Source organism: Terrapene carolina, unplaced genomic scaffold (assembly GCF_002925995.2).
Source record: "Terrapene carolina triunguis isolate 2854851 unplaced genomic scaffold, T_m_triunguis-2.0 Scaffold374, whole genome shotgun sequence".
In the NCBI taxonomy this organism is placed as follows: domain Eukaryota; kingdom Metazoa; phylum Chordata; order Testudines; family Emydidae; genus Terrapene; species Terrapene triunguis.
The window spans coordinates 12723098-12735437 of record NW_020664725.1 but is presented as its reverse complement, the minus strand read 5'-3'; the positions used below and the strand labels follow the sequence as shown (position 1 = coordinate 12735437).

The 12340-nt window shown below is 56.6% G+C and overlaps 1 protein-coding gene across 1 annotated transcript in view; it reads left to right on the top strand.

Moving 5' to 3' along the window:
- The first annotated feature begins 2083 nt into the window (after window positions 1-2083).
- Window positions 2084-12340, top strand: part of ABCG4 (ATP binding cassette subfamily G member 4) — a 22328-nt gene continuing 12071 nt past the window's right edge. The window contains exon 1 of the mRNA XM_026657887.1: window positions 2084-2312. Coding sequence (XP_026513672.1) covers window positions 2084-2312 — 229 coding nt within the window. The remainder of the gene's footprint in view (window positions 2313-12340) is intronic.

The window sequence follows — 12340 nt, the reverse complement described above, 5'->3', positions numbered from 1 at the left end:
AGGAGGGGGCGCCTGGGCATGTCGGGGCGCTAGGGCCGGCGAGCCAAGAGCCCTTCGCCCAATGGGTGGTGTGTGGGGGGTGGGGGTTGGCGCTTTGCCAGCCCTGCAAGGGCTCTGCCTGCATCGGGGAGCGGCCCAGCCAAGGATGCGCTGCCCGGATTCCCCGGCCGGACCCGCAGCTCCAGCCAGGAGGTGGCTGAAGGCTGCAGCCCAGGGAAATGTAGGTTAAGGAGGCATTAGTGCCCCACGCGTGGGGGGGGGGGCGAGGGGCCCAGGCTGCTCGTCTGCAGGCTCAGCTCCCCCCTTCCCCCAGCAGCAGGGCCCCCGCAGGCCTGCCCCATTTCGGGCTCCCTCCCGCCAGGTGCAGGGGCCTGGGCAGTCATAACAGTGTCCCCCATTTCCCTGGACTAGCCCCACCGTGAACCCTGGCGCTGTGCAGCCCGCTCTGGGGTGGAGCCCACCGCCTACTGCCCAGTGCACAGCAACACGGCACTGCAGGGTCGGGAGCAAAGGAGGCTCATGTACCCGTTACTGCTGGGGTGACACCCGTTAGACTTTGGCGAGGGCACCTGCTGCTCATCTGAAAAGTGCCAGGGGAGCGTGAGCAAAGCCAGGTTCTCCTGGGCACCCTCTGCAGCCCAGCACCATGCGGGGCCCGATTGGTTCGTAGGAAAGAGCGCCTCCTGTGGCAGCTCTTCCCTTGCAGGTCTGCTACCCCAGCACTGGCCTTGCGCTCTGCTTGTCACCACTGCCTGAGCTGCTCCGACTGCTGAGAGCAACCCAGGATCCTGTGGGACCTACTGGAGTGAGGCAGATGATTGGATGGGGTCGGGCTGGTTTAACCCAGGAAGGATGGGGGGGCGAGGAGCCTTTTGCCCCAAGAATTGCGATGCCATGGCTTTGTCTGTCATCCCAACCCACTGCCCCCTTACCAGACAGGAGGGGGTTTTCCCCTTGGGCATCAGCAGCTCCTCGCCAATGGCAGGAGCAGATTGGAAGCCTGGGGGGCTCCCTGAGTAAGTATCCGAGCTGGATTTACAGGGGGTGCCCCTGAATCCCTCCTCTGACTCCCTCCATCTTCCCTTCTAGTCTCTCCTTGCCCCTGCCCAGTGAGTCACAGCAGGATGGGGACTAGGGTGACCAGACGTCCCGATTTTATAGGAACAGTCCCGATATTTGGGGTCTTTTTTCTTATATAGGCTCCTATTACCCCCCCACCCCCTGTCCCGATTTTTCACACTTGCTGTCTGGTCACCCTAATGGGGAGCAGATCTCGCTCCCTGCTCACTTGGTGTGGAGGAGGGAGAAAGCCTAGTAGGGGAGCAGAAGGGGGGGTCAGAGGGCAACATGCTGCTCCCTGCTCTGCTTCCTCAGCCAGAGAACTAGGCCCGGCCGGCAGAGCCAGCCATGGCCAGAGCTCCGTGAATTATTGACATCCCAGCTGATCAGTGGCTGCCTGCCCCCAGCTCTCCAGGACCTGGCTGAGCTACATCAGCACTGGGGTGTGGGGGCAGGGGAGAGGTTCCCCTCCAGACTGTAGCTAAAGCCCTTCGAGGGAGCAGCATCGTGGATAGCTTCAACGGGATCAGCCCCTGAATTCTCCTCTGCCTTGGAAGGGGTCGGCACCTCCAGGTTAGGCATGAAGGGGCTATTATCCGTGTCAAGCACATGGGGCAAGACCTCTTTCCCAGTGCACACCGACACCCAAGGGGTGAATACTCAGCAGCACCAAGCAGCTCCCTTGGGAATCTCCACTGGTCCAGGGATGCTAATAGCTGCTGCAACATTTAATGGGGAGGCAGAGGCCACGTGGCAGCTGGTCAAAACCAAGCCAAGCTGCCCTGTTCTAGCAGGAGTAGGGTGGGAGCTGGCTGCAGGGGAGCTCCCAGCGACTCCAGCCCCTGCATCCCAGCAGGAGGCACTGTAGCAATAACCCCAGGGCAGTCCCAGCTTTTTCCCAGCCGGGGCGCCTCGGGGAAGGGGCAGGAGTTTCTGGCTGCTCAGCATAGAACAAGCTCCGATGAATTGGTCACTGTCTGTCTCCATGGTGAGCCTGTGTGGTGTCCTCCTCCAGAGCGGCGCCATGGCTGAGAAGGGGATTGACCCAACCTCCGTCTCCATCGCCTTGGAGGACTCCTTGTGCAATGCTGGCTCCCAGGACGCGCCTCTCCTGACCACCCACCTGAAGAAGGTGGAGAATCACATCACAGAGGCGCAGCGGTTCTCGCACCTGCCCAAGCGTTCGGCCGTGGACATCGAGTTCGTTGACCTGTCCTACTCCGTCCGTGAGGGCTCCTGGTGGAGAAAGAGAGGTAGGGCATGGCAGCCCCTGGTGAGGGCACAGTGGTCCTGTGAGTGTAGCATCTTTCATGGCAGTTGTGTTCCTGGGGCCAGGGAATGGAGAGATCTAGCCAGGAGGGGAGAGATTTGAAAAGAAATCACATGAATCAGCATCTTGAGGAGACACAGGAGCTGCAGAGGAGAAGGCTCTTGCGCTTGCAGTGGCAAAGGGACTGTTAGGATATGCATTTTGCACTGTTTTATTTTAATCTGGTAACTGTTGTGGCATGTATGAGCTAGCATAGAGGCCCCTGAGGGTTGCTTGTATTCCTATTGGGTAGATCATGTGAGGGAGAGAAAAAAATACCCAATGCTTTGTTGCAACTAATGTTCTATGCTGCATCTGTGGCTGAGCCTGGGGACAGCCCGGTGCTGCAGAACAAAGGGCTCTGGCTCTAAGTTGGTTAGATGGTGGTTTAGGTCTCTTATTCCCTGGAAACTCTTCTCTATGTTTAATGCAAGTGCAGTGCTTCGTTAAGGAAATCCAAGAGATGCCAGTACCCACCAGAGACAGAACTGGATGACAGGAGGGAGGTGGGAGGGGAGGAAAAAGAAGACGACAAATAATGGGAGCGAGCCCATGCAAGGGTGTTTAAAATAAGAGCGGTGATTTTGAGTTGGCTCCTACAGGCGGTGGACAGCCAGGGGCGGGGTGTGGGGTCAGGGCGCTCCCTGGATTCTGCAGCCGTTGCGGGGCTGATGAGCTGGGGCTAGCGGGGTAGGAAGGAGGGGTTGGAATAGGAACAGGAGAGGAGATGGGAGCTGGTTGCCGATCCTAGCACCCATCACCCAAGATAGCCAGAAGTCAAGATCGAACCACCCTTCAGTGCTCCAACTGACACGTTCGCCCCCCAGCCGAAGGTGGTGAGGAGGGGAGCAAGGGCCCATCAGGGATGGCTGAGTTTGTAATCCTTGGAGTTCGCCATGTCCTGGGGCAGGGATGTGTGTTGAAAGCATCAGTTCCCTGCTCCCACAGGTGATAATTTTCCACCTTGGTGGTTCTTGGTGTCAGAAATCAATGCCCCAGACATCTCTGGCACCGCCTGGGGGAGAGGCTGTGGAGTCTCTTCCAAGGCTGCTGAGGCTGTCTGTGCTGGCGTGTTTCAGTTCTAGGATGTGCTTGTGGCCAGGAGAAGGGGGAGATACAGGTAAATTACGAGCGCTTAGCGCAGCAAGGTCAGGATGCCATAGCCAGGCGTCACACTTCCAGCCCTTGCGCAGTAGGATCCATGCACAGCCGGTGAACGTTGCTGAATTTGACTCTCCAGCTGTGATATCTAAATCTATATTTAAATGACCCCCTGAGGGCATGTTTCCAGAGGGTTGTGTGGGGTTCCAATCACATGGCTCTTGTGGAAGTCTCTGCTAAACCCCTGGCACTGTGGAGATTCCCCCACCTTGGGCAGGGACCGTCTTTCTGTTCTGTGTTTGTACAGTGCCTCGCACAGTGGGGTCCTGGGCCGGGACTGGGCCAATACAAACTATGAATAACAACGACAAGTCTTTCTCTGCGCCAACCCAGCCCATCTGTGGGGAGTGGAGTGACAGGCCCTTCCCCGCTGCTCCTATTTTGAGCATCCATGTGGGGCTGTAGCTTGATAGAAAGTGTAGCGCAAACCACTAGACAGGAACTTGAAGGGGAGGAAGTTGTGTCACTTCCTGTGGCTGTATAAACTGCAGTAACCTCTTCCCCGGTACCTACCTTCCCTGCCCATGGCAGAAGGATGTGCTCAAGCCGTGGAATCTGGCTGTTTGGAGGAGTTTGCCTCCAAGGTCTTGGCTCCAGCCTCTTTCTGATATGGTGACTTTCATCCTCAGTCCCAAAGCACTTTGAAGGGGTTATTTACCCACCACTGAAATGCAGCCACCTCTGAGGTGGGATGCAGCAGCTGTTTAAAAAGCACCCAGTAACACCGCACAACAGTTGAGGAGAGGAGTGAAGGAGAATCCAGTGAAACCGCTGGGCAGGATTTAGGGAGGCAGAATGGAATTGCCCACCCTGGACAGCTCCTGTGTAATGACCCAAGATGGCCAGAATCTCAGGGACAACAGAGCACTCTGGGCTTCAAATCCCCTCAAAGAGACTGGTTCTGTAGGAAGCTGCTACAGACGTGTCATCCCGGTGGGTGGGTTAAATGGCACTTGAAAGACCCTGATTGATGTGTCAGATCAGAGCATGAGCAGGCTGAGAGGGGAGTAGGTGTGTGGGGGGGGGTTAGTTTCCTGCTCCCACCACTGTCCCACTCCTCAGGCCCTTTGAGGACGGCTCCTACCAAACCATGCGTCGGTGGCATCCCCGTTTCATGTGTGTAACTCGGGGGCCCCCAGAGAGCCGGGGGGAGGCTGATGGCAGCCGGTAGGTGGTAGTCTCCTTTAATTAGCTCCCCTCATTAATGGGATGCCAATCAGATGGCCCCAGGAGGCAGAAGAGAAGCTGATCCTGGAGGGATGAAGAAAGACACTTTTAGAGCCCGGGGTTTGGTAGCGGTAGGAGAGAGCTGAACGTCACAGCAGCTGCAGAAAGAACAGGGCTGGGTGCAGCTGCACAGGGGCCAGAGGTGATAGGATGTGCTTTGGGGGGTGACGTTACTAGCAGGTCCCAAGTTTTATAGGATGTTGACTGCAGCTGGGGAAGGACCAGGGCTTGGTAGGGCAGAGATTGGGGCGGGGTCCCCCACCCAAGGCTGGATTTGGGGTGGGTGCAACCCCTCCATCTGAAAGGAGATTTGAATTGCTACTCTGGTGGGGCTCATCGATATCCCCTCTACCAGGTGAGACAAAGGGAGCATCCCCTGGCCAGACCGGAAGCAGCCTGGCTAGTCTTAGCTGGCTGGGGTTCTATGCAGCTCTTACAGCCAGTAACGCACCCATCTGGGCAGAAGCTCAGGGTGCCTGGATCTTCAGCTGTAAATGATCCACGTTCCAGCCTGTGCAGGCAAACTGGGGAGTCCTTCATCTCCCCAAGACAGACCCTCCCACCGTGACCTCTAGGAAGTTCTAGAATTTGGCCTTTCGGGTCCAAAGTTTGCCCATGGCTGTGGACATGTGTCCACATGGCTTCTGCGTGTGTCTATTTACCAAGTATCCTTATTCCCCCTTTTACAGTTGGAGAAACTGAGGCAGAAAGAGGGCAAGTGACTTGCCCGAGGCCACCCAGTGAGTCAATGGCAGAGCCAGGACTAAGGCCCAGGTCTCGTGACTCTCACTGCACTGCCCCATACGTTCTCCTTGACTAACGCAGCCTGTGCCCTGCATTCTGGACAGAGCCCCCTCTCTCCTCCAGAGCTGCTGGCACTGGCACACATGGGGGCTGTATGCACAGTCTATAAACCGTTCCATTGCATCAGGACTTTTTCCCCATCTCCTGTCTGTTCCCTTTTCCTACTGTGTCTCCTAAGCAGAATCTATTCTGAACCCGTATGGCCTGAGTCAGACATCCACGCCCAGCGCCTTCCGGCGGGTTCAGAATTAGGTGGAACGAATTCATCCAGCCCTGCCAGAAACAATGAGCTGGCGTAGTCATCCACTTACTAGCAATGGGACGTCACCCTTAACCCCCTGCTATACTGATGCTGTCACCCTGCACATCCCGTAATGGCGATGTCACCCTAAACGTCCCACACATAACCATGAGGTCACTCTGCATCTCCCCAGGCCAGGCAGGGTATCTCTGGGATCCGCCCCATGCCTGCTGTTTGCATTGACTCCTCCAGAGCCCACAACACCCTGCCCGGACGGGAAGGGACTGGCATCAGCTGGGAGTTCTCCCCATCACCCAGAGATGGGGGGAATAGCAGGCAACATTCTGAGGCCTTTCTCAGGGCCTGATCCTTGCTCCCATGAGCAACCTTTACTCAGGCAAGTAGTGCCTCTGGCTCCAGTGGGTGGCAGGCTCAGTTCCTAGCTCTTTATTCAGGCAAAACTCTGCTGGAGTCAATGAGGCTCTCACCAGACAGAGGGGCTCCGGGGTGTATCCCAGTCACGGTAAATACTGTACCTGGTCCCTTTCAAAAAGGGGTGCTCAGGATCCTTCTCCCCATTGAATTACTCAGATTGGAAGCTCTTTGGGGGCAGGGACTGTCTTTATTCTGTGTTCGTACAGCGCCTAGCACAATGGAGTCCTGCTCCGTGCCCGGAGCTCCTGGCACTACAGTCATACAAACAACGTGCCCATGGCTGTGGACAGGTGCCCACATGGCTTCTGCATGTGTCTGTTTACCAAGCATCGGTATTTCCCCTTCTACAGCTGGGGAAATTGAGACACGGAGACTTGCCCAAAGTCACCCAGCAGACCAGTGGCAGAGCTGGATATAGAACCCAGGAGTCCTGACCCCTGCCTGCTAAGGTGGAGGCTTAGGGTTCCCATGCAGAGCTGAGACAGCTCTTCGCCAAACTCAGCGTGAGATTCAGGGGTGACGGGGATGGAGCCTCACCCCCTACTCAAGGGGGTTTAAAGCATGTGAGCTGTTGGGAGTCCAGCTGGGGGTCCTGGTGAAGCTTCCTCTTGGAGGTGGTCTCCTTCACCCCCCACCACCTCACATCAGCCTCTGTCCCCTCCCCACAAGCCTTCAGATCTCCCCTCCCTGCCTCAGATGTCTGGGGGGGGGGGCTGGGGCAGGGACTGAGAGGGGTCTGGCCCTGGGGGGCAGCTGATGAGGCAGAGAGGGCTGTAGTGGGCGAAGGAGGGGGGCTAGTTTGGGACTGACCCCATTAGCGAGCACAGCCCCGCAGGGCTCACTCAGACGCCAGAGGGCTGGGAGGGGATCAAACCCGCAGGAAAGGCGGCTGGGGAGCAGGCCCCAGCACAATCCCCATCTTCACATGCCGGAGCTGACAGGCAAACTGCAAAGCCCCTGCAGAGCCCACTGTCCTTCCCCAGCCGCACACGGGGGTGGGCTGAGGGCTCAGCTGCTGTCGGGGGTTACTGGCTGTCAATGAACTCGAGTAACCGTGCTGCAAGCTGCGGCCCTGTGGAGGCTGGAGAGCGCGGCATGGTTTGTGTGCCACACAGAGCCGCCGGCAGTGCAGGGCTGGGGGAGGGGGCGCAGCTCAGCGCCTGAGTTTGCCATGCTGCTGCTCCCAGCTCGGGGTAGTTGGTCACATGCCGCCACATCCCCATCTTCAGCATCTCGCACGAGCCTGGCCAGGACTCAGGAAACTTGCAGCAAAGCCACCGACGGGGCCATGAGGAGGAGGATTATACGCTGTGTTACCATCATGCTTAGGCGCCCTTGCCAGGGGCCAGGCAACCGCTGCAGGGCCATAAAGCTGCCCCCAGATTGTTCGCTGGCCCCACCAGCCCCTCCTTGTGCCAGCTGCTTCCCTGCTCCGGTGCCGACTGTGCCGTTAATTTCCTACAGTGCCCCTGGATGGCAGCAGGAAAGGTGCTGGGGCGCACGTCCCCACTGGAGGAGAGGAAGGGGGCATGTTAACACCAACCCAGGCGAGGAGAGCAGTCCCTGGGCCCTGAAACAAGATACACATCTTCCCAGGGGTGATGGAAATGCTGCTTCCCCGGCACCTGATCCAGGGCCACTCAGGGGCTTTACAGCAGCAGCAGGGATAGACCGCAGACCCTTCCTTCATGGAGCAAGACGAGAATCCCCATTAGCTGCTAGCAGTACTGGGTCCAGGACACACCGAGAGCAGTTCTGATTCCTTCCAGCAGAGGGACGTAGTGCCCCATAAACCCTAGAATTTGGTACACAGGAGCCTAGCCAGGCTGATCTGCATATAGCTCCCATGATGCTCTGGGCTGAAGCCCAACCTTTCCTTTGCCCTGCTGCATTGCATGGTGAGAAGTTGGGAGGGACAGCACAGCTGGGCATTTCCAGGAGAATGACCCCAACGCTGTGGATGCAGAGACTAGGGGTTAACCCCTTCAGAACCACAGCGGTTTGCTGAAGCTACCGAGGTTGCTGGAAGGAGGGATGTGTGGTGCGCACAGCTAATGGCAGGTCTGGCGCTGCCAAAGTGCAGAGAGCCGTGAGCCAACTCCACAATGCCTGTGTCCCTAAGGCTGTGATTGCTGGGGGCCGGAGCCTCATTCGGAGGGACTAGTGGGAAGTTGGTTCCTTATTTTTACCATGGCGTCTGTGAGAGAAAGCACGACAGAGGGGGCATCTGCACCCCGTCTATAGGAGAACAGAGGGCTTGTCCTGCAAGATCTTCAAACCCTTATTGTTTGTTTATTTGTGTTGGGATAGCTCCGATAGGCCTTAATTGGGGAGCAGGGCCCCGCTGCACTAGCCACTGTCCAGCCATGATGAAAAGACTGGCCGTGTCCCAAAAGCTGACAAGCGACAGCCGGTGGGCAGCAGACAGATACGGTCTAGGTCATTAGATTAGAAGGATAGAAACCTGGCATCCTCCTAATCTAATCTCATCCCTCTCTACTGTCTATACTCTTGCACTCATTCTGTCTATCCTCTCTCTCTCTGATCTGCCCTTGACCATGGCAGGTGGGTGCTGCCCTCAGTATCTGAAGTTGGAGAGAAAGGACCTAACCTTCCGCTATACCGATCGCTTGTTGCCCTGATGCATGGGGGTTTGATTGATTGCCCTTGTTTGAGCCTGTGGCTATAGGTCCGGGAGTTATCCAGATCCATCCCCAACATCTGACTCCACTCCTGGGCCCCTCTGCTGCAGTTCTTTGACGCCTCCACTGGAGAAGCCCCGAAATTGACTTCGGAAGGTGACGGCTCCCCAGAGACACAAGGCAGTGCCTGTCACACGCCCCCGAGACATCTTGTTCCCAGCGCTGCAAAATGCTAATCAGCCCCTTCAAGTCCCTGGTAATTCTGGGGCTGATTAGCGGCTGCTGCCAGGTGTCACCGTGGGAATGCAAAGTAGGTCGGCGGGCCATCGATCCGGCCGGCGCAGGGCCTGCGGGCTGGAGACTGGAATTGCTGGGGGCTGCTTCCCAGAAAGCCCCTCCTGGGCAGCGCCCACCCAGTCAGTGCACCGCTGGGTGCGCCAGGGCAGCCGTGATGACTCAAACACCAGCAAAGAAAGATCCCTTTGTGAATCTCAGCCCCCCGGGGCACTGCAGTAGGGACCACTTGTTAGCCCTCGTTACGGGCCGGGGCGGGCAATGAGGTGGTTATTGCTTGGAGGCAATGGGAGAGGAGTCCTTTAGCCCATCGTGGGCTTTCTCCATGCACACACATTGCTCCTTACATGCAAAACAATCTCCTGCTTCCTGTCCAGCAAGCCCCCCCCCCGAGCTTCTCTCTGCCTCCCCTAAACTCCCCCTCTAGTTTCTCGGCTGGTGCTTGCTTGTCTTTATCTTGAGCCCCAGTCCTGCGAGGTGTTGAACGCCTGCTGGAGGGGATGGGCCAGAGGGCTCAGCACCATGCGGCATCGGGCTGGTAGACTCAGGAAGTTCCCCAGGGCATGAAGATGTCCCCGTTGCACAGAGCAGGCTCTGCTCTTGGTTTCCCCAAGGCCAGTGTGCAGCAGTGGCCCCCTCGTCACTGGAGCCAGTGCAGTCACTGCAAGTTTGCAGTGAGAGGGAAACAGAGCGGAGCCCAGCCCAGGGTTTCTAACACACTCGGCCTGTTCATGGTGCCAGAGAATGAGTAACAGTGACTGTCCATGGGGCAGATCTTGAGAGGTTGAGGGGGAGAAAAGTGGGGTCTCCTGGGATTCCACATTTAGGTTTCCTATCCCAGTTTGTTTGGTTTCCACCATCCCAGTATGAACCTCTCTGTGTCCATCCCCATGCCATGCTCTGTCCTAGTATAATCTGTCCCATTAGAATCCGCGCTCCATTCCAGTATGACCCATACAGGCCTATCCCTGTGCGTTCTGCCCCACCCCTTGACTAGTCCTGTCATGCGTCCTTTGCTTTCTCATTTCTGGATGGTCGCAGAGGCCCCGGGCATGCAACTTATCGGCTGCAAATCGGACAGACTCCACAGGATGCTGGAGGGAAGGGGGTGGAGGGAGCCTGCTTCTGACCTTGGCTTCCTGGAATTTACAACTGAAATCGACACGGCTCTGCTGCTGGAGCCAAGCTAGGCTGAGCCTGGGGTAGAGTAGCCTGGGCCTTTGGCAGACAGACGCCTGTTAGCTAAGGTAGGGGAGGGACCCTGCATGCAGAAACAGGCGCCTTGACCCAGGCCCGGTCCCCTGCGGAGCGAACCCCCACCCAGCTCCCTCTCTTGGGAGATTCCATCTCCCCTGCCCTGGCTGTGAGGCTCCCCCAGCATGTGGCAACCTGCCTTCTGTAGAGACCCTTAGCACGTTCCGGCTTGCCCTGCTGCTGAAGTCCGTAGCCTCAGGCAGATCCAGGGCCCCCAAGAGGCTGGGCCTCCGCAGGAAAATCAGCAGGGAGCATCTGTCTGCAAAGTCAGTGCAATGAATTGGGATGGGGTTTCACTGTTCACGGCAACTGCACTTGTATTCCCCCTCTGGGGCCCAGCAAGGGCACCCACTCTTACGTTTCTGGCTCTTGGGTGGAGACCCGCGTCTCTCTCCCTCCTGACCAGGGTATTTCCAGGCTGCACAGTTACCTGCCTGCACAGTGAATTCCCCAGCAAAGTCAGACAATCTAAGCAGGCTCTGCTTTGCTTTGTTGTTGAAGGCTTTGAATTGCGTAATGGTCCACAATTATATCACTACACAGCCAAATTCAGAGTCAAAGAGTTGAAGGCCAGGAGGGACACTAGATGATCTAGCCTGACCTTCTGACCGCAGCTCTTTCTAAGCAAGCACATTTATTCTTAAGGTAACAGCATTACAGAGAAAATGTATTAAGCTACAAGCATGCTAAGACGCTTGCCAGAGATCACCCCAACTCCCAAAAGGGCTCTAGCTGGTGAAAACATCCGTCAGACCCCACTAAGGGGGTTTTCTGTGGTCACAAGTTCATAACAGCTGTTAGCTCAGAACAAATACCCCATGAATCTGAGAGTCACTCTTTTATCCAGTTTGGGCCTCTGACTTTCTCCTCCTGTAACAGACAATGGGGTTTTCCTTCAAAGGGATGGGTCCAGAGGTGGGCAATTTGCATTCTCCTCCTCCCAATATTTCCTAGGAAACCCACTCAACTAAAAGGTCAGTCTTGTCTGACCCCTTGTTTGAAAAGAGTCCTTTGACGCTCATAACGCTTCCCAGGGTTTACATTAGTCCTGCCTCCCCCTTAAAGAAGTCCCAGGCAATCCCACAGTAACACGCACACATAGGCATTTGTAATACAATGAACTCACAAGTTATTTAAACTTAGTTCAACAAGGATTGCCCAGGAGCTGGCAGGCGATTGCCTGATCTGGCACGGGAGCCTGGGCATCCCAGGTAGTGCAGGAGCTTTCACCTCCAGGTCACCAGTTAGGAGGGAACTCTGCCGGCTCTGCAGTGAGCTGTGTCCATGCCGTGTGCACTAACGAGGCAGGAGCTCTGTTCCTAATGGTTGCCACACCAGAGCTGACCGCCTGCTTGTAAAACCATGGTTGATGTTACAGCGTCTGCAGGCTTGTAATGTGGCACTGGGGCTCAGAGAGCGGGAGAGGTTGAGGGGTGGCCCCCCCGAGGTGTCTGTGGATGGTTGGACAGATTGGGAGTCAGGACTCCTGAGCTCTCTTCCTGATTCTCTCCCTGCCCCGTTGTGTGTATGACCCCATGCTGTACCTCAGTTTCCCCATCTGCAACATGGGGAGAATGATCCTGCCCTGCAATTGTAAAGGGCTTTTGACTGATAGAGCTTAAGGCTAGAAGGGACCATTAGATCATCTCATCTGATCTTCTGTATAACACTGGCCATGACATTTCACCCACTTACCCCCGTACTGAGCCCGGTAACTTGTATTTGACTAAAGCAGGTCTCCCAGAGAGGCCTCCAGTCTGGATATGAGGCCAACAAGAGATGGAGAATCCACTACTTCCCTTGTGGAAGGTGCCAGAGAAGGGCCAAGGGCTGGGGTTGTTTTACTGTAGTGGGGGATGGGGTAAGCTCCTCCACCCTAGAGGAGTTACAGATGTGGGGCTGGCCCTTCGCATC